General features: G+C 38.5%; 1 protein-coding gene across 2 annotated transcripts; it reads left to right on the forward strand.

Moving 5' to 3' along the window:
* The first annotated feature begins 2,135 nt into the window (after positions 1–2,135).
* On the forward strand, positions 2,136–18,172 carry PCF11 (PCF11 cleavage and polyadenylation factor subunit). Of its 2 annotated transcripts, none has more exons than XM_009323455.1 (15): positions 2,136–3,550; positions 5,862–6,050; positions 6,465–6,656; positions 7,507–8,615; positions 8,881–9,070; positions 9,165–9,807; positions 9,894–11,389; positions 12,338–12,425; positions 13,130–13,249; positions 13,790–13,898; positions 14,507–14,690; positions 15,160–15,315; positions 16,399–16,491; positions 17,008–17,043; positions 17,670–18,172. In XM_009323455.1, exons 1-15 carry the CDS (start codon positions 3,452–3,454, stop codon positions 17,877–17,879), a joined length of 4,914 nt encoding a protein of 1,637 aa, XP_009321730.1. In that variant the 5' UTR covers positions 2,136–3,451; the 3' UTR covers positions 17,880–18,172. The 2 variants fall into 2 exon arrangements, with proteins under 2 accessions (XP_009321730.1, XP_009321732.1); XM_009323457.1 differs by having other exon boundaries at positions 13,793–13,898.
* The last annotated feature ends 2,025 nt before the right edge of the window (positions 18,173–20,197 follow it).

Here is a 20,197-nt window from a genome sequence, read left to right on the forward strand (position 1 = left end):
TTTGCTGACATCAGTCAGCCACAGCACATGGATGGGGGGTACAGCACCTTTTTAACAAGAGCATTTTGTAAGAAAAGGGTTCTTCTTTCAATCCCCCCCTATTCCTGCCAGTCACCCCTCCCCCGTTGTTTCCCTTGCTCCCTCTGATCTCAGGTGTTCAAAGGCTTTTTTCCTTTGGCTTTAAATCGTGGTTTATAATGGTGAGAATTGTACTTTCTAATGATGGGGAGGGAAGGATCTCTTAAGTTATTTAATCTATCTTTCTATCAATGCAGGATGGCTTTTTAGTGTTCCACAGACCTCTTCCAGTCTAGTTTTAAATGCTGCCAGTGGCTGAGTTTTGCCATTCCTTGGGGAGGTGACCTCATAATCTAATAGATCTCACCATTATATCTCCTAAAGGGCAGTGGATGTGTATAAAATGATTTGTGATAAATATCAATGCTGTCAAATTTTTTTTTTTAATTTCTGGGTGATTTAGAGCCTGCCCTGAAGTGTGGGGTTTTTTTTTTTAAGATGTCTTAAATCCTGTATCAATGGTTAGTTTTGCCTAGTTACTGTTTGTGACTGTGGTTTATTGAAGGCAAGTTTTTAGTTGTTTCTGGGAAAGTGATCTCCTTTACTAAGCCACTTTTAAAAAGTGTTGCCTGGAGACAGTTTGTTTAGTGTAAAACTTGAGTGGTCTGCTTTACAATTTAATAAATGGTTCTGAAATGTGTGACTGGTATTATAAAATTTGTAAATAAAAAGTGTGAAATATGTATTTGTCTTTTTATTTACCATTGTATAGTGCAGAATTTGTTTCCAAGACCCATTTGTATACAAGGTTGTTTTTTTAAAACAAATTTTTGCACAAGTTTGTGACTTGGGGTTCAATTGCCAGATACGATTTTAAACTTGAAATCTTTTAGGAAACTAATAAAAAAGAGCCACACATTTCCAACAATAGCTTTCCTACATTATTTGAAGGAACAGTGGGAATTCTGTAATGAAGTCTTTAATATTATGCTGATGAGCTCAGAGTTAGCGTTCTTCTGTGTTCTGGTGATTATGCGGCGCTTCCCTGTCTTTTGGTTAGTGTCATGTGGGCATCTTTCTTGCTAGGGGATACTGTATAGACCGCCTGAAAACAAAATACATTCAAGTCTGGGATTCCCTCTTGTGGTTATTGGAATATGCGCTAGGTACCTTGACATAATAAACGTTTCCAGCAGCGAAGACTTAAATATTCCAACCATATTTAAGTCATGGTTCTTAAAATGTCACACCTGAGTAGCTTATATTTGAAGCAGGGTACGCTGCTAAGCTGCTAATTCTGTGCCGTAGTTCGAAGTAGGCTTCCTTACTAGATTACGGTGCTTCCATGTATGATTACTTCTAACAGTCTGATGCATAATGAAAGTAACAGTTAAACTTGTTACAGTGCCTTTGCTACTAAATGATTCCCCAGCGTCTCAAACTTGAAGTTTAGCTGAGTATGGTGAGCTACTTCCATACATTGGTGACATGGAAGAATATAACATACTATGTCAGTAGCTCTTGGGTGTAGGTACTTCTGAGACAGCTCTTTGTTTCCCTAACAGCTGACTTTAAAAGTCAGAAATGGTGCACTGTTATTTTTTTATGAAGGAAGGCATTCATAACTTAAGAGTAGTGGTTTTAATGTGCCATTGTGCAGACCGCTTTAAAGAAGAAACCAGTATTCCACAGGCATTTTAATATGAAGTAGCTGTAGACCCACAGTGTTTGATTTCTGAGACTAGAGAGATGCCTTTATTCTAACACTTGCATATTAGCTTGTTTACAGCTCAGTATTACGTCATAGTGTAAGGTAGGCTTTCAATGTGCTGCAATTAGTTTTAGCTAACTTAACTGCATTTTTCTGTCTTTCTGTGTACAAAATACACTGCCTGCCTGTTCTTGCTTTTTCCAGTATGCTCAAAGGCAGTGACATCCCCCCTGCCCTCCCCAGCCCCCAACTAACAAGGAATTCTGCCCTCTTCAATATTAAGTTTCAGGTCATGGTAAATTAATACACATTTAAGGGCGAGGAAACATTGTGATTTACCCATATAAAAATATTGTTGACTCGGTGCCCTTCTGTGAACCACCTTAAAGGGGAAGGAATTCAATCTAAAATTGTAAAGCAAGAGCACTTCCACACACTTGTCTGGACAATGGGGCTGTGAAATAAGGTGTCGTTAATTAACCTAGTAGCCTATCCTGTTTAAAATAAGCAGTGAGTGAAGTTATTCTGGTTTTATCCTGAGTTTACCGGATGGTGAATGGGACTTATTACCAGTGGATGCTCTTCTGAGGGGATCACGGTCAACACACAGCTTGTGGTGTTGCCTTTCATGTCCTTTTCAACAAGTCTGTGTACTTGCTGATGTTTTCTGGAACTTTGCTGTGCCTTCTGCTTTGTGAAAGCCAATGGTGGGCATTAAAATCACCTTGATTTGGGCCAGTAGTGTTTTGTGTACATTAGAAGTCGCTGTAGCAGTCCAGCATCATCACACTTCTATCACACAAACTTGCTACAAGTTTTGAAAATGGATTTAAAAAAACCCAACCAAAACCAAAAGCCAAACAACAAAAAACAAGCCTCCTCTTGTAGCAAAGATGTGTCCAGAGTTTGAAGACTCCCTTCTGTGAAAATCGTGGTTGCAGTTCCTGAGCTTGTCTGTGCATTTACCGGGTCGACTAGATGATTGAGTTTTGTCTGGATTTTGAACTTTGTTCTGACTGTGCATTTTTGCATGCACTCTGGAAATCTGAACTGTCACTATCTACAAGTGCCAAGAGAGAGTGGGACTCCTTGCTCCGTCCGTTTGGATTACAATGAAATAGTTGCGACCTATTCTGCCTGTAGTTGATGAAAAGACTGTGATACTCGACATAAAATCTACAGCTACAGAAGTTCACTAATTTGGGCTATTTGCCAGAAGTCTGATTTGTGTTCTGTGAAATCCAGAAAAACAAGCATTCAGGAGGTTTGAATGATAAAGCTATTTTTTAGAAGTTCCTTGAAGTGCTAACGATGGTTTCCTGCTAACTTAAAGTTGCTTTCTCAAGTGGGTTTTGAAAGGTTACACTCAGTACGCTAGCAGCAATACTGTCTTGTGGGCTTCTTTTTTCTTCTTTTTTTTTTTTGCCTTTTTCCAAAGCTTTGATACGCAAACAAGATAACCTAAGGTGTTCCTTTTTTGTGTGATAGACCCACTGCGTTATACTTTGAACTGAGTATCGATTTTCCAGATTAAGTTTTTGTATAAACAAAAAATCCCAAGCCAAATCCCTTGGTGTTTATAGTGGCAACCAAAAAGAGAGGTCTGTATTTCTGGGATTGGTAATCCCTTTATTTAAAAAGCTTAAAATATGTTTTTGTTGTACTAAACTTCTCAGTTTCTTCTTATTACTCCAGGCTCCTGCATCAGAGAAGCTCCCTGTTATGTACCTTATGGATTCCATTGTCAAGAATGTGGGAAGAGAATATCTTACTGCATTTACTAAAAACCTAGTTGCAACATTTATTTGTGTATTTGAAAAGGTATATACACTTTCAGAAAAGTTCTGTATTCTAAGCAAAATTTGTTCCTGGTAAAATAAATACATGCTTTCAGTTTTGGGTTTTCTTGGGCGGTGAACTATACAAATTGATTGTTTTTTATAAATCTCAGTACTGTATCTATACCGTGGAAGATTATTCCTGCAAGTTAAGCATGTGAGTTACATGTTAGCTGAAAGATGCAAAGTCTTAATTAATTTAGTCTGGTTCATAAACATCTGTAATTTCCCTATCCAGGCAAGATTTTACTAACAGTATTTTGGTTACTGATTGCTTACCTGGATGGACTTTCTGTGATGTATAGACCAATTAATTATGAACTGTTGGTTTATTTTTAAGATAGTAAATAGTCTTTATACCAAGAATAGACTGAGAATCAATTTCTTGTGGATTTCTCAGAGCTTCTCTCTCCTGTAGTTAGAGCTGTCTGATTTACTTAATTTGTGATGTGCAAAATGAGTGCTTAAACTGCGAAGAGTGAATAACACTGACACCCGATTCTCTCCTGGTGGTCTGTGATTTGGGAAAAAAAAAAAAAATGCTGGCGGGGGGAAGGGTCTTAAAATGTATTGCTATATTACATTACAAATATGTGTTTTAATTTCATTCAACATTGAAAACTGCTGCCATATCCTTTAATTTTTGCTCTTAATCTTTAAATCCAGTGAAGTAATTGTGCTTATTCCTCAGTGAGAAAGGCAAATCAAAGTCCAGTTTTTGAAAGGCTGGACTTTAATGGATTTAAGTTGGATCAGAAATGAAGGGTTAACTTCTGTGGTTTCCTGTATGCTTTAAGAAAGTGGCATCTCTCATGAATGAGATGAATGGAGCTTTTGCATATTTATCTATCATTACATATCAGCCGAGGATCTGAGATCCCAGTATGCTTTATATATGGTTTCCAGATGTAAAATGCATGCTGAAATAAGGAATAGATTGTAATAATGACCATAGAAGACTTGAATTCCTGTGTGTAGAGTAGATAGATAGGTAGACACATAACTTGTTTTTTCAATATTAAATTGTGAATGTTCTTTTACTGAGTTGCATTTAATGTTGCAGCTGAAGCTCTGGATAATAACTGATTTTCAGAGTTTTATAGGTTAACTGTCTACTCGGCTAACTAGAACTATTTAATTAATGTGTATTAATTAAATGTATAAAGTGGCAGTCACTTCTAATAGCTTAATTGGTCGTGTTAAAACATGCAAGTAGGATTCCAGCACTGACATTGTTACAAATTTTGTTTTATCAGTAAATGGTCACTAAGGTATCTTCACACTTGATGAAGTCAGAAACTTTTGCTCAGTCATTTCTGCACCTTTTGCAGTGAACTTCATACCCTCTCATTGAAAACTGTATAGAGGCACCCCCCCAATAGCTAAGTGTGAATTATTTTTGTTGGAAGTTCCTGCTCCTCCCCAAAAGAACCTCCAAACTTTCCGGACTATTCTGTGTCTTGCTGTAACACCTTAAAAATAAAACTGCAGCAAAAACCATCTACAATACTTAATGATTGAATTGGGATATTGACATCAGGACAGCTGCATATATTTCGTCCTCAAATGTTTTTCACTTACTGTTTAATTGAACTACTCAAGTTATGAGATGAACTAAATTTTGCTTTACTGTAAATTTTAACTTGCCTGTCATGACACAATCCAAACTAATTGTTGGTGAAGAGAGAAAATGGGCACTGGTCCTACAAGTACGCTTGATCTGTGGCTCACAGATGGGTCTAATTTTGCAGCTGAACCGAAATATTATTGACTTCATTTTAGCTAATACCCCTTTTGTTGCATTTGTTGGAAAAAAAAAAATCCTTCAGTGACTAAACAGCTGAGCAAAACACCTTTTCTGTTCACAAAGTTTGTTGTTTCCTGATTTGTTTGTCATTGTTATACTCCATTCAGCACAAACACTTGGATAATGTATTGTCTCAGAGGCTGTTGCCTTTGAATATTTTTGTTACTGTATTTTTTCCACAGAAATTGGGCAAGTAAAATGAGAATTTTGGTAATGGAAAAGTTGAAAGAAAATTCTCAGAGAATGGCAATACACAATAAAACCTTCCAGTGGCCTTGAAACAACAATTCCACATTTGAGCTTCTGTTGCTGATTCCGTTGGTATAGATGTATGATCTGCACTGCTTACAAATTCTGTATAGCAAGTTCAATGTGTTAAAATGGCAATCTGTGATAGGAAATAAATGAAATCTTAAGTTCTACAGAAAAGTTTAAGAAATTGTTTTATATTAACTTAACAAGCCATAGAATTGTTTTATTGTTTTAGGTGGATGAAAATACTAGGAAAAGTTTATTTAAATTACGCTCCACATGGGATGATATTTTTCCTTTGAAGAAACTATATGCACTTGATGTCAGAGTCAACTCATTAGATCCTGCTTGGCCAATTAAACCTCTGCCCCCAAATGTGAATACTTCTAGCATCCATGTGAATCCTAAGTTTTTAAATAAATCGGTAAGTTTTTATGCCTACTGTATGAACAGATGGTAATACGTGTAGTTTTCATTGTTTGTATGCCACTTTTTGACAATTTAGTATATTAAGAATGAAGTATCTGACCTTTGTAGAAAGGTAAGAGGAGTTTCCGAATTCAGAATATTTGATGGGTTTGGTTTTTATATTTCAAAACTGTATTCTAGATTTTGGAACATTGATGAATTTATATTAAATGACGTACACCTGTCACAGCAGGCAAATTCTAGTGGGGCAAAAGTTTAAAATTGTTTTAGTTATATTTTGCATTAAAAATGCGATTTATAACTGCTATACAAACTATGTCCCAGTACTGGATCATGATAATGGTTAAAGGAGATGGAGTTAGTTGATTCCATCAGGATTTTAAATGTAACTTTTTTATTCTGGTTTTAGACAGAGGAATCCACTGCACCTACCTCTGCTGTCACTTCTGGTGCCTCTACTCCTCCAGCTGTTCCTGAAATACAAAAGAATTTGACACAGGAGCAACTGATAAGGCAGCAATTGCTTGCAAAGCAAAAGCAGTTGTTAGAACTTCAGCAAAAAAAATTAGAGCTGGAGCTGGAACAGACTAAAGCACAGTTGGTGAGTAGGATAGTTGATGAAACTTTTACAGTTGGGTCTCACTTTCTTTTGGACAGTACTGGTAACTGCAGTATGTTATTTCTTCCTCACGTTAGGTAAATGTAGCTATTTCAGGACTAGAGCAATGCAAGTTGATCTCGGGTTCCTGAACAGTATTTGTTACCTAAAAACCTTAAGAATTACACTCAAAATAGAGGTTAAAAAAAGTGAAGTTCTTGTTTGGGTTTTTTTTTTTTAACTTCTTTCCAAAATGATGCCTGCCTGTGATCCTCGTCTTCCACCTCTTCTTGTGGCTCACAGCAAGCCAGGCTTTTTCAAATACATTTGCTCTTACAGAACAAGGAAGCCTGACTGTTGGAAACAAAGTCAGTTTCCTCATTAGATCAGGTTGGTTTGATGCCACCGTCTGAAGCTGGTGGTTAAGCTGTATTGTTTTACATTCGTAATTGAAAGTCTTGCTATGTTGACAGTTGATGATACCGAAATAAAGGATCTTTGAAGTGTAGAAATAAGAAAATTGGATCGGATACTTGGCAGTTTAGTTGCCTTGAGCATGTGGAATATATAGAAAAACTAATGCTGTAATGAGAACATGTGCCTAAGTTACATATTTTGCAGTACTGACTTAGTACTGATTATGCATTATATTTAAATTTGATCTTTTGTAATGGTATTGCATTATTTTAATGCTTGTGATTAGCAATTAATGGGTCATTTTCAGTTAAATGGCTGAATCTCATAACTTTCAAGACATTTCTATTTATAGTTTTGGTTTCGAGACAAAATATGACCGTCTCTGGGTATGAGTTGTTGTGCAGATTAATGCTCGATTTTTTTTTTCCTATTTCAGGCTGTATCTCTTAGTGTTCAGCAAGGATCATCTACTATAGCTTCAGTTCCAGCACCTTCCAAGCAACACATGTCTCCCACACCTCATATGACAGTCAAACCACCTCATCAGACTGCTGTGCAATCCGAAAAAAACAAACCATCCCCAAGTCCTCCACTTCATGATATCAAAATAGTAAATAGGGATCCTCGACTTAATAGGATGGCTCAACATTCTTCTCATGCTAAAGATCAACCTCATAGGAAGGAATTTCCACCGAACACGGCTAGTCAGTCTGATACCAAGGCAAATAAAACAACACAGGCTGAAAAACAAAATTCAACAAAGCAAGAAAAATTGAAAGCAAGTGAAAAAACACAGAAGAAAGAACTTGACCAGTCAGAAGCAAAATCTAAATCACCATCCCCTTTAAAAAATAAGCTACCCAATACTAAAGATACTAAAACCCAGGAATGTGAAAGCACAAAAGTGTCTGAAATTAATAAGCGGGATCCAAGACTGAAAAGACATCTTCAAGATAAGTCAGAGGGCAAAGAGGAGGAGGTGAAAGAAAAGAGGAGAAGTACAGAGAAAAAAGAAAAAGAGGAACATAAGACATGTGAACATAGACCAGTAGGCAGCAGAAATAAAGTAATTAATGGTGCTGTTCAGAAACAAGACACGACTACAGAGGAGTCAGAAAAACAGGGTGGAAAACAAGGGAGATCAAGTAGTAGAAAACGGTCACGATCACGCTCTCCTAAGGCACGGTCACCATCTACACATTCTCCAAAAAGACGAGAAAGGAGATCACCTAAAAGAAGACTTAGGAGTTTATCTCCCACTTCATCAACTCCTAAAATTGGAAAGATACGTCAGATAGGCCCTAAGCAGTCTCATGTTGAAGAAGGCACGCAAGCAGCAAGAGATGAAAGAAATTCTAATAAGAGAAATGTTAAACAAGAGGTGCGAGATCCAAGGAGAGTGAAAAAAGCCCAAGAAGACAGGCCCCAAGAAACAGCAAGCCAGCATTCTACAAAAGCTTCTCCTGATCCAAAGGAGAATGCGGAAAACTGGCAAGGATCCAAATCAGGCAAGAGGTGGAAATCTGGTTGGGAAGAAAATAAAAAGTAAGTTACTATCTTTTAAACAACTTCTGTTTGAAGTCAGTGGAAATTCTATTGCTGACTTCAGTATAGTCAGCTTTGGGAGGCAATGTTCAGATTGTTAAAATTGATAAGTTTAACTTATTTCTACTGGTGAGATGCAGAAATTATGCATACTTAGATTCTAAGGTGATAGTGATGTTTTGCCATGATCAGTTCTAATAGGAATGTAACAGTTGTGTTCTGAATAAAGAAGTAATCTGTATTTTAAATGTATTTTTGCTTTCAGCTCACAGCAGAGTGAAGAACACCAAGCACTTGGTAAATCCCCTCACCAAAGACACAGGGAAAACTGGCCTGCTGGCAAAGGAATTTTATCACCCCGAGCACCAAAGCAGCAGCACCGGTTAAGTGTGGATGCTAATTTACAGATTCCCAAAGAATTGACATCTGCAAGCAAGAGAGAATTACTTAAGAAGGTAATACTAATAAATCTGTCTTCATAGAATTGTCCTGGATATAGTTTTCTTTTCTTTTCTTCTTAGAAGTCTAAACTTTAACTTTATATTATAGGCCAATGAACGCTTAACATCTGGCGAAATAACACAAGATGAGTTCCTCATGGTAGCTCATCAGATCCGACAGCTGTTCCAGTATCAGGAAGGAAAGCACAGATGTAATGTCTGGGATAGCCCTACAGAGGAAAAATGTGGTTTGAAAAAGAAACCTCTTCTGTCGGATGCAGAATTAACATACTATGAACATAAGGCTAAACTGAAAAGAACACAAGTTCAGCATTCATTGTCAAGGCTTGATCTTTTAGATCCTGATGATATTTTGGATTATCATTTGCCTGATGCATTGCTTTCTGGAATAGAATGTGAGCAAGCAAAAGCCAAGCGTGGAGTACAGTTTGACAGAAAAGAATCATTTGGAGAAAGATCAAGGAGACACTCTCCTGTAAGTGGCACTAATAGACCTTTTGCCGATAACCTCTCACCACTTGAAAGTCGACGAAGACTTGAGGAACAAAACGCTACTAAAGGAGCAAGAGGTTCTAAGAACTTTGATCCTTATGACAGCTGGGGAGAATCAGATGAATTTAGAGATGCTCTCAGACAACAGGGGAAAAGCACAACAGAGTTCCAGAAAATAGATGGTGATGCAATCTGCAGATTTGATAATCGTGAAGAAAGACAGCTTCTTGGGCAAGCTGGTATGTGTTCTTGCTTTATTTTACAGCTGTTAAATAATTGGCAACCTTTTAGTCAGTGGTTATCTTGTTTGTTGTGGGTTTTTTAGGTGTTCGAGAGGAACCAAGATCACCATTCAGTGAACGTTTCAAAAGAACAAGGTATGAAGATCCAGAAAAAGCACCGTTTCCGGAAAGTCCAGGATCAAGATTTGGAGGCATTGAAGCAAAGCAGAGGATAAGCGCATTAATGGAAGACAGACCTCTATTTGATGGCTCACCTAGACAGGCTGCTGCAAGGGTTGGGGTAGATGGACAAGGAAGTCCTTTTGTTGATGGTCCTGCTGCTGGTTCAAGTTCAAGAATTGATGGGCCACCTGGGCAGGCTGCTATGAGATTTGAGGGGCCTTTGGTGGGGGCAGGTGCATCTCAGTTTGATGGACCACTGGCAGGAGCAGGGGGAGCTGGAGCCCTAAGATTTGATGGGCCACCAGGGCAGCTGGCAGGGGCCCTGAGGTTTGAAGGACCCCCAGGACAGGTTGGTGGAGGAGGTCCACTGAGGTTTGAGGGACCTCTTGGGCAGATAGGTGGGCCTTTGCGGTTTGAGGGGCCTGCAGGGCAGCCTGTAGGTGGTCCTAGATTTGAAGGACCTGGAGTTGGCCTCAGGTTTGAGGGTCCCCGTGGTCAGCCTTCAGGTGGTCTCAGGTTTGAGGGACCTCATGGTCAACCTATGGGGCCTCGAGGTCAACCAGGGGGTGGTCTCAGGTTTGAGGGACCCCATGGTCAGCCCTTGGGGCCTCATGGTCAACCAGGGGGTGGCCTCAGGTTTGAGGGGCCACATTTACAGCCACTGGGGCCCCATGGTCAACCTGGAGGTGGCCTCAGATTTGAGGGGCCACATGGTCAGCCTATGGGGCCACATGGACCGTCAGGTGGTGGGCTCAGATTTGAGGGGCCACATGGACCATCAGGTGGTGGACTCAGATTAGAAGGACCACATGGTCAGCCAGGTGTAGGTCCTAGGTTGATTGATGGACCAGTGCACCAGGGAGCTGGTGGACTTAGATTTGATGGTCCTCTGGGTCGGGCCGGTCCGAGATTTGATGGTTGTCATGCAGCTGGATTTGATGGTCAGCCTGGACAGCTGTCTCTCCTGCAAAGATTTGATGGAATTCATGGACAGCCTGGTCCAAGATTTGAAAGGGCGCCTGGGCAACAGGCACAACCACGATTTGATACAGCCATACCTCAAAGATTTGATGGACCTCACCAGCCAGCCTCTAGATTTGACTTGCCCCTTGGCCTTCAAGGTGCACGTTTTGAAAATGTAGCTAACCATCCTGCCTCAAGACTAGAAATGTCACCATATGGACAAGGTGGTCCGTTTGTTGAACATCCTGGCCAGGGCTATAATGGACCATCTCATGGGATGCAATTCCAGAGGCCTGATATATTCGATGGTTCACCTGGACCAAATTTCAATGGGCCAGCTGGCCCAGGAGCACAGAATTTCCCATTGAGAGCAGCTGGACATTACTTTGATGAAAAAAGTCTTCAGGGTCCTCAATATGGGAACTTCAATAATATGCCAATGGGAAGTAATCAGGTAAGAATTGATTGTGTTAAATTTAAATGGTTTGCTTGCAGAAGTATTTTTATATAGAGAATTAGCAGTTTTTCTTCCTCTAAAAACTGAAGATTTTTCTGAAGACTTTTAAAAGTCTTTTAAAATTATCTCAGCACCAGCATGCTTTCTGAGTTTAGTTGTCTTTGCTGTTGCCTGTTGGAAATGCTCTCTTCAAAAGGGGAAAGTGATACTGTACATCGGTGGAAAATTATGTCATTTCTTTCAGTAGATTAAAGATTTTACAGGGCATTTTTCATTTGGGGGATAATAATTGAACATGAAGAGTTAACTGATTGAATGAAAGCAGGTAATGTGTTCTGCTAACCTCTAATGGGATAAAATTTTAAACAATTTAAACTTCTTTTTGTAAATGCAGAAAGCAGTCAGTTAGGAAAAAAACCGCCATTTTTATTACAAGTGTGTTATAAAAACTGTTTTTCTATCTGAAGCTCACTGTAGCTGGTTTGCTGAAAAACCCTGCTTTCAAGATGTGTTTTGTATAGTGGATGCGGTTTCAATTCTTAGATAAGAATTAACAGTGGCATTTGTTAATAGACATTTAAGAGTTTCTCAAATTTCTTTCTGATGAGCCCTGTTTTGGTGAACAGGAGCAATTTAAAAGGAAGTACTGTGTTTGGAAAATGTGACTGAAGGCTCGATAGGTAGAAGGATTTTTTTTTTTTTTTAACTTAAACGTTAGGCAAAATGAGTATGTGTTCTGAAATTTTTCTAGTGGGAAATGAAAAAGAGGGAAATGTTATGTAGTCATTCGTGGACCTTTCAATAACAAACTGATGTGAGTCGCTCCTGGAAGGAGTTTAATATATGTGAAATTATGGAGAGATGTCTAGAAGTTGAGAAAATCAGAAAAAGTAAGTTTATAATTGCATTATTATACAAAAAATACCTCAATGTTTCCTTTCACAGGTTTCTCTCATGTCTGCTCAACCAGGGCCTTATGGCCAAGGTCAACAGTATTTGCCAAACCCTGGAGGTTTTGTTCAGAACCCTGCAGGTGTGTAACAAAATAATTAACTTCCTTTTATTTCTTTTGGATTGTTCTGTTTGTTAGTGGCCACAAAAATTACCCTTTTGTAATGTCCTGGTGTACTAGGTCTGTGTGCACTAAGGGAAGCCTCCTCAGCAAGGTGGCCATAGATGTGGTTTCTGTAGTACCTTCATCTCTTCAGGGGTTTCTGTCAGTGAAGGCTTTCCTTAGTTTTCATTAACCATGTGGTTTTGGTATGTAGTTGTGCTATAAAAAAAAATACTTTGGTGTGCTTTCCTGGAAGGTGCCGGTCTGTAGGTCTGCTTTGTGTTTGCCAGGGTGTGTAAACGTTCCCAGTGTATGAATGGTTAGTAATGAAAAGCTTCTAAAAAGTCATAATGGTTAAAGTATGTGAGGAAGTAGATTGGTCCTGGTGAAATAGTCAAGCGTAAAACGAGATAAATACTGCATTTTAATAAACAGTATCCAGTGGAAATCTGTGTATGGGCAGCCAGTTTAGATAGCGCTTCAGAATACATTATGAAGGAAGCTGTTGCAGGGGAAGAAACTAGCCAAGGGCTAGACATAAAGCAAAGAGAGTTGATACGTAATTTGAAGTAAAAAAATGGAAGAAACAGGAAGGAGAAGTGTGTTATAAAATATGCTGATGAAAGTGAAGTAAATTTCGGATGCTAACCTTTTGTCTCCTTGCATGTCGATGTTTTCCCTAGGTGCCCTTCCACATTCATATCCTGATAACCACCTTGGACAGCTTGATGTCAATGAATTGTTTGCTAAACTGCTGTCAACAGGGATCCTCAAACTGTCAAAAACTGATTCCACTTCAGCACGTATGTAGATCCATTATGTTCTAACTACTCATTTATCCACAGCTGAAGTGTGAAGCTAAGTATAAGAACTTTTGTGAACTCCTGCATGTTTTTTTAAACTGAACTTTGTTTTTGGGAAGGAATTTAGTGCATGTGAAGGAGTAAATTCTCAGTATCTTGCTGAATTTGTACACTTCAGCTATCCAATGCAGTCACTTTTGTCTTTGGTGCTGTGCCTCAGTAACTTGTTCTTGATTATAATCAGACTTTTGTCAGTTTCTGAAATATTTGTGTGTCTCTGAAGACTGACTGAATTTTAATGCCAAAGACTGAGGTGAAATACTGTTTTCCTAAATTGAAATTCTGAGTAACTTACAGTCTCTTGTACACTTTTTAAAAAATGGTGTTAGAAGATGCCTGACTTAGCTATTGTACACGTGTATTTTAGCATAGTCAGATCGTATTTATTAATATTTGAATAAAAATAACTTTCAGGAGCACGTCATTTCTTTCTGATGGTGTACTGAAATTTTGATAAAAGGGTATCTTTATGCTTTCTAGAAGTGAATGAAACATCAGCCCAGCCAGCTGCTGAAGAGGAAGATGATGACCAGAATGAAGATCAAAATGTTCCAGACCTCACTAACTTCACAGTTGAAGAACTTAGACAGTGCGTATAGTTGAATGAGTTTACAGTGCAGTAAGAATAATGACATGGTAGTATCTAGATAGTTAATCCAAGACAGCTGAGAGCTTTTAAAAGACTCTGTGTTACTTTGTGACTAAGAGGACCTGCAGTTTTTGATGTTAGCCTTGGAGAATTTGAGGGAGGAAAAAGAGGGAAAATTAACCTGAGAAAACTATCTTTACACAAGTTACATGTTGTTACCTCATCAGCAAGGTTGTGATATGTATTGATGTCAGTGTTTCTTCCTTTGTTACTACTAATTTTACCACCTTTGTGGTAGTTTGCAAAGCTGAGCCAAATGCAAGCATTACCATTTTATGCACTATTAAGTGATGAAGCTGGTAGGCATGAAACACAACACTAGCCTGTTTCCACTGAATAGTTAATATGAGCCCATTGTTTGTTATTTGAATGTTTCAATTGTGTTATGAAAATCAGGAAGAATTCAGATATATTGCGTGCTTTAACCTTGCAGTAAATTCATGCTTTTTCTCTACTCTTGTTGGGCATATGAAGCAACTTACTGAGAAACTTCTCACCTATTTCTTTTCAAAGAAATGCTAAGACTTTTTTTTTTTCCCTTTTTGTAGGCGTTATGATAGTGTTATAAATCGGCTGTACACTGGAATTCAGTGTTACTCATGTGGAATGAGATTCACTACTTCACAGACAGATGTTTATGCAGATCATTTAGATTGGCATTATCGTCAGAACCGGACAGAAAAAGATGTTAGCAGAAAAATTACACACAGAAGATGGTACTACAGTTTAACAGTAAGTAATGCATTATGTGTCTTGATAAATTACAGGCTGGATTCTGTGGTGTACTTACGTATGTGCTGTAGGATTACAGTTGAGATTTATATCATCACAGGAGTTGGCCTTTGGTAAACAATGATGTAGATATTTCAAGTAGTCCTCAAATGCCTGTCAAAACACAAAAGGCAATTACATGATGAACAATAAACAGTTTGAAGCTATTGGTACTGTTTTGATCGCACTGGGAATGGAAATTGAAGGATAGTGTTTTTTCTGGAAAAAGCTTTTTTGAAGCGTAGCACTGTGAGAAAGCTTGCACTGTGCTAATACTGCATGTGAGGAGCATTTCAGTTTTAATGAAGTGAGATTTATTAAATATGGTACTTTTGGGATGTCTTTTTTCATCTTTTTTCCTGAGATGTATTTTTAAAACGTTTCTGGCTATTTGTCAGTGTCTGAGTATGAACGAAAACTTTTTCCTTAGGACTGGATTGAATTTGAAGAAATAGCCGATCTAGAGGAGCGTGCAAAAAGCCAGTTTTTTGAAAAAGCTCATGAAGAGGTTGTGCTGAAGACACAAGAAGCTGCGAAAGAGAAGGAGTTTCAGAGTGTCCCTGCTGGACCAGCTGGAGCAGTTGAGGTAAGTTTCAGCTTGCCTTTATTAGCCCAGATACTGAGGATGATCTAATACTTCAAAGAAGTTTACAGCATTCTTTCATACAGGGGGCTGTATGTAGACTGAAGTCTTGTTCTTGGACCTCTGTGCAGCCACTTCATAGGTGGTGTGTTTGTGTAGGTAATGGTTGTTTCCCAGTGGCAGATAGGAGTATAAATCACCTGTAGTTAAAAAAAAAATGTACACCCACTGGCATTCCATCGTTTTAGCAAAATTGAAATGGGGACAGTCTGTTAATTTACTGAATGCTTCCACAGAAAGAGTAAATAGAGCAAGTGAATTGGAAATGGTCCTTTGTCATTCAAATAATGATTGGGTTTACTGGGTGTTTGATACTTTTACACAGAAATTTCTTTTTCAGTAGAAGGTAGGCATTAGGACAAAGAAATATCTCAATCTTAAAGTAACCAGTAGATCTGTATTTTGGTAGATGAATTGGTGTAGTAATCAAATACAAACGTTGGTAGAATTACAACTTAGTTTTAACATGCTAAGCCTCTAAGAAACTAGCTATCAAGCCATGAAGGCTTTGTTTTAATTTTAAAAAGTACCTTTTCTGCTTTGTTCTCCGAGTTGACTATTTTGCACAGAAGTACTAAAAATGTTAATACTTCATCTAAAAGTTCTGCCTTTTTAATTTGAGACTCCAGGTTAAGGGGAAGAGTGAAGATAATGCCATAAATAAAATCAATTAAATCCCTGTCCTGGATTATCTTACATGACGGTAAAACAGCATTAGATTGTTAAAAAAGCATTTTGCAGAGACTTCCTGGCTAAAAGGGCAAAGCTTGCATTTCTGAAGTGACAACAGTCTTCAAGGCTAGATGATGATTGTTGCTCACTCTGCAAACTATACTCAAATAATTTTTAATTAAAGTTTTCTAAAGTTATTTTTAAAGTGTGGAGGAAAGATCATGTTGTAGTCTTAACATACTTATGTTAGTTTAAAAGAACCTTGTTTGACTGTTACTAGGTTCTTGAAGTTCATGTGTTTAGTAAATTGTTGCAATAACCTCATTTATCTCTGTTACTCCAATAACTTTTCAGAGCTGTGAAATTTGCCAAGAGCAATTTGAACAGTATTGGGATGAGGAAGAGGAAGAGTGGCACCTGAAGAATGCTATCAGAGTAGATGAAAAGGTAATCTGATCTTATTTACATGTGATACTTAATTCGTAGTAAAAAAACCCAAAAGAATTGTAGCAAAAAACCCCCGGGAGGGCCAAGTGCTTTTTCTCTCCTGAAGGATTCCCATGGTAGTTTTTCTGGCTGCCAAGTACATGAATCTCAACCTTTGGAAGTGCATGAAGTCCTGGTATCATTAGTATAGGCTCACTAGCCTTCCCTTACACTGCAGTGCTAAAAGAAAAATGAATGTCTCTATATATGGGTGTAGATACTGGTTCAGTTCTTTCTGTATGCAGCTGTACACAAATAATTCGCAGCACTTACCAGGCTTCTGTATGGTAACTTTTCCTAAATAACGATACACAAAATGTTTTCCCAGTTACATTTGACACCATACTTGGCCTGCTCATACCACTGTTTTTCTGTACAGATCATGTGATACGTGTAATCGACACTGTTCTGTTCATAACCTGTGATCCAAGTATAATTTATTTTTATGTATTTAAATGTACAACAATTCTTTTTCAGATTTACCATCCATCTTGCTATGAAGATTACCAAAATGTAAGTGAATCCTTCCTCATATTTTTTGAAGCATTTTGCTTTCAGTTTGTTTGCTTGATCTCTGACTTTGCAGGGAGCAGATGTGTTCAGAATGTGCTACCCATTTCTCTTGCCTATGACTAGACAAAGACTCGAAGGCCTTGGGCATGGCAAGTTTATAATACAGAGTTAGCTAAGATGTACTACTTCTTGTGACGTACCATGACAGCTTGTGTGTCATACACGACTAAAGCGAAACCATGGTTTGAAAACACATCATGCATTTATTGTTGAGTAACCTGTGTAATCTTAGGAATTTGCAGAAATGGAGTACATGGGTGTTGGTGCGTGTTACGTTCTTTAATGCTTTGGGAGTTAAGAGTTCCCCTGCGGATAGCAGGGAATAGTTTATGGTAATGTGTTAAGCATTTCATCACTGCTTGGATGATACCTTTTCAAAGTAATTGTGAAAAAGTAATGCTATTAAAGAATAAATGTGGTGTTTTAAGATCTTGGTAAAGTAGAGGTTTGGATTTTGAGTGCCTGACTTTCAACGTGTTTGCATTTTGCAAGAGAGTAAAAGGGATAAAAAGCTGAAAATGGTTATTTTAATGTGTGTTAATGCTACATTGACTTTCACTTTGCAGACATCATCATTTGATTGCACACCATCTCCCAGCAAGACTCCTGCAGAAAATCCACTAAATATAATGTTGAACATTGTTAAACAAGAAACACAAGAGTCCTGTGACTCACCTAAAGTCAAAGAAGAACCTGATGACACCCCTACTGCCTGTGCAGAAGAGAGCACACCTGCATCTACAGATATTAAAACAGAACCCGATGAGTCTGTTTAAATAAACTGAGGTATGATTTTTTTTTTTACAGAAGAGCTGCTGTGTTAACTCTGGAAGGCAAATACTTTTTATATAAAAATAAAAACGTTCAACTGAGGCAGGGCCTCAGCTACTGTTTGGTTAATAAATACATTTTTGTATTTGAATTTCTTATTGCCTGCACAGTTTCAGGTGTCATTGTGTGAAAGTTCTGTAGATGCGTGAAAATTTAATGGAATGAAACGGTATATGTAAAATTGTACAATTTTCACTTGTGGAAATGTAAATTATAAATAAAAGATATTTTTGCTATATATGGAGTGTAATGTTTATGCACACCATCAAATGAAGACAGTGTTTCTGTACTTTTTTCAGTTTAAATGGAATTAAAAAGAACTTTTTGCTCAATAAGATTCAGAAAAATGAAAGCAAATATCTTCCTTCAGTTATCCCATAGGTGGGTTATCAAGGGAAGCAGTGCAGGAACTTCTCAGACAGACAACCCTAGATTTCTTTTCTTTTTAAACTTATTTGAACAAACTTAGATATCCAGATATTTAAAAACAAAACAAAACAAACAAAAAAAACCACAAAAAACAAACCAAAAACCCAAAAAGACAGTTCTGGGTAGAAGGGGAAAATTTAACAAACCAACCGGAGTGCTTGATTGTGAACACAAGTGCCAACAAACAATTAACAAACCAGGATGCCTGGTAGTTAAGACATTTTTAATGATTTTTTTTTTTTTCCGTTAGTCAAACACATAAGAATTTAATACAGCTGAACAAACTTTTCTTTACGTACAGGGGGGAATGAATGTAAGAATGCTCATTTGAAACATGGTTAACGTTTTTTTTTTTTGTTGCTTATGACTGGACTTAGATGGTAAACCAGATATCCTGAGATGTTAATATTTCTTAAATGTAATAAATAAAATTAAGCATATATTTGAGTGTGAGTCTCTTCCTTTCAGTAATGGGTTTGTGTGGCTGGCATGTTTGCAGGATTGGAAAGAAATAATACAATTGTGTGTCTTAGGACAATATGCATTTAATGTTTTCTTCACTCTGCCATGTGTATAGTGCATATTTTTAAAGCTGCTGGGAGCAAGACATAAGCACTAGAAGTCAAAGAGCAATGTCACAGTCCTAGTGTATTATTCTTGCAGCGAGGATATTTGGGAGATCAGAAATCACCCTTAGTGTATGATGTAACTAGAAATAATCAGCTGTGAAGGCGATTTTGCTGTTGGCTGCAACACTTCTTCCCATCTTCACAACCAGGCTTCAAGCAGTTTTTAAGAAGTGAGTAATTTGGTGACTCTCGTATTAAGGTTGTAGCTATAGTTGCGCGTGTGCCCTGTTCTAGATGTCAACCTTAAAAATATCTTTCAGTTAGAGAAAGTCTAGAGGAGCAAAAATACTTCGGAGATCGATGAGGGCTAAGTCAGCCCTTGCGGTGGTGTGTGGCTGCTGGCTGTGCTGCGGAGTTACTCCTGTGTTACTTGTTGAAACTGCTTCCTGGAACAGGGGATGTCGGCTCGGCCCAATTAACACTTTGTGTCCTGGAGTACTGGGAACTTCTCTTAAATGGTACAAATTGAAATTCAGAGGATGCTGAGCAGAGATGTGATGTCGTTAAATATGTAGAAGGCTGTTGGGAAAAGGGAACAACTTACTCTGTCTACTAGGGATAGAACCCTGACCTTTAAGTTGCAGCAGGAGGATTTATGGCAACTTTCTAATGACAAGGATAGTCAAGCTCTAAATGGACCTTACTTGGTCCATATAGTTGCCAATACACACCTGCAGATCTGATTGGGAAGGGTTTATCTTGCCTGGAAGCAGGACTCTGGAAATGCAGGGTGCTTGCTTTCACCCCACCAAAGGAACCCCGCTTCCCTCCAGGGCACCAGCTGGTTTTGGCTGAGGGGGTGAGGAGCAGGACTATGGAACTGCAGGGAAAAAAACCATCCCCCTTGTACCCTATGAACGTCTTAGTGCAGAGAGAGGGTTAAACGTATACAGACAGGGACTGGAGTCGGATTATCCTGTGGAGAGAGTGTAAACAGGTTAAATACCTCTTGGTCAATACATCGCCGATGGTTTCGGAGATCAGAACGTACACTGATTTGTTACGCTTCTCCCTGAGGAATGTCACGAAGACACTAGCCCAGGGCTGCCAAAAAGCACCACCCGGCGTTGCAAGTTTCCCCCGTGCCACGCTTTCCCTGCTACCCTACCCCTCACGCGCTGCAGCCATCCACGGGCAACTTCATTGCAGCTCGTACGGATGAACCCTACCTCCGAATACGCCGGGCACTCCTCCCTCCGCCGCCC

Source organism: Pygoscelis adeliae, unplaced genomic scaffold, assembly GCF_000699105.1.
Source record: "Pygoscelis adeliae isolate BGI_AS28 unplaced genomic scaffold, ASM69910v1 Scaffold84, whole genome shotgun sequence".
Classification (NCBI taxonomy): Eukaryota; Metazoa; Chordata; class Aves; order Sphenisciformes; family Spheniscidae; genus Pygoscelis; species Pygoscelis adeliae.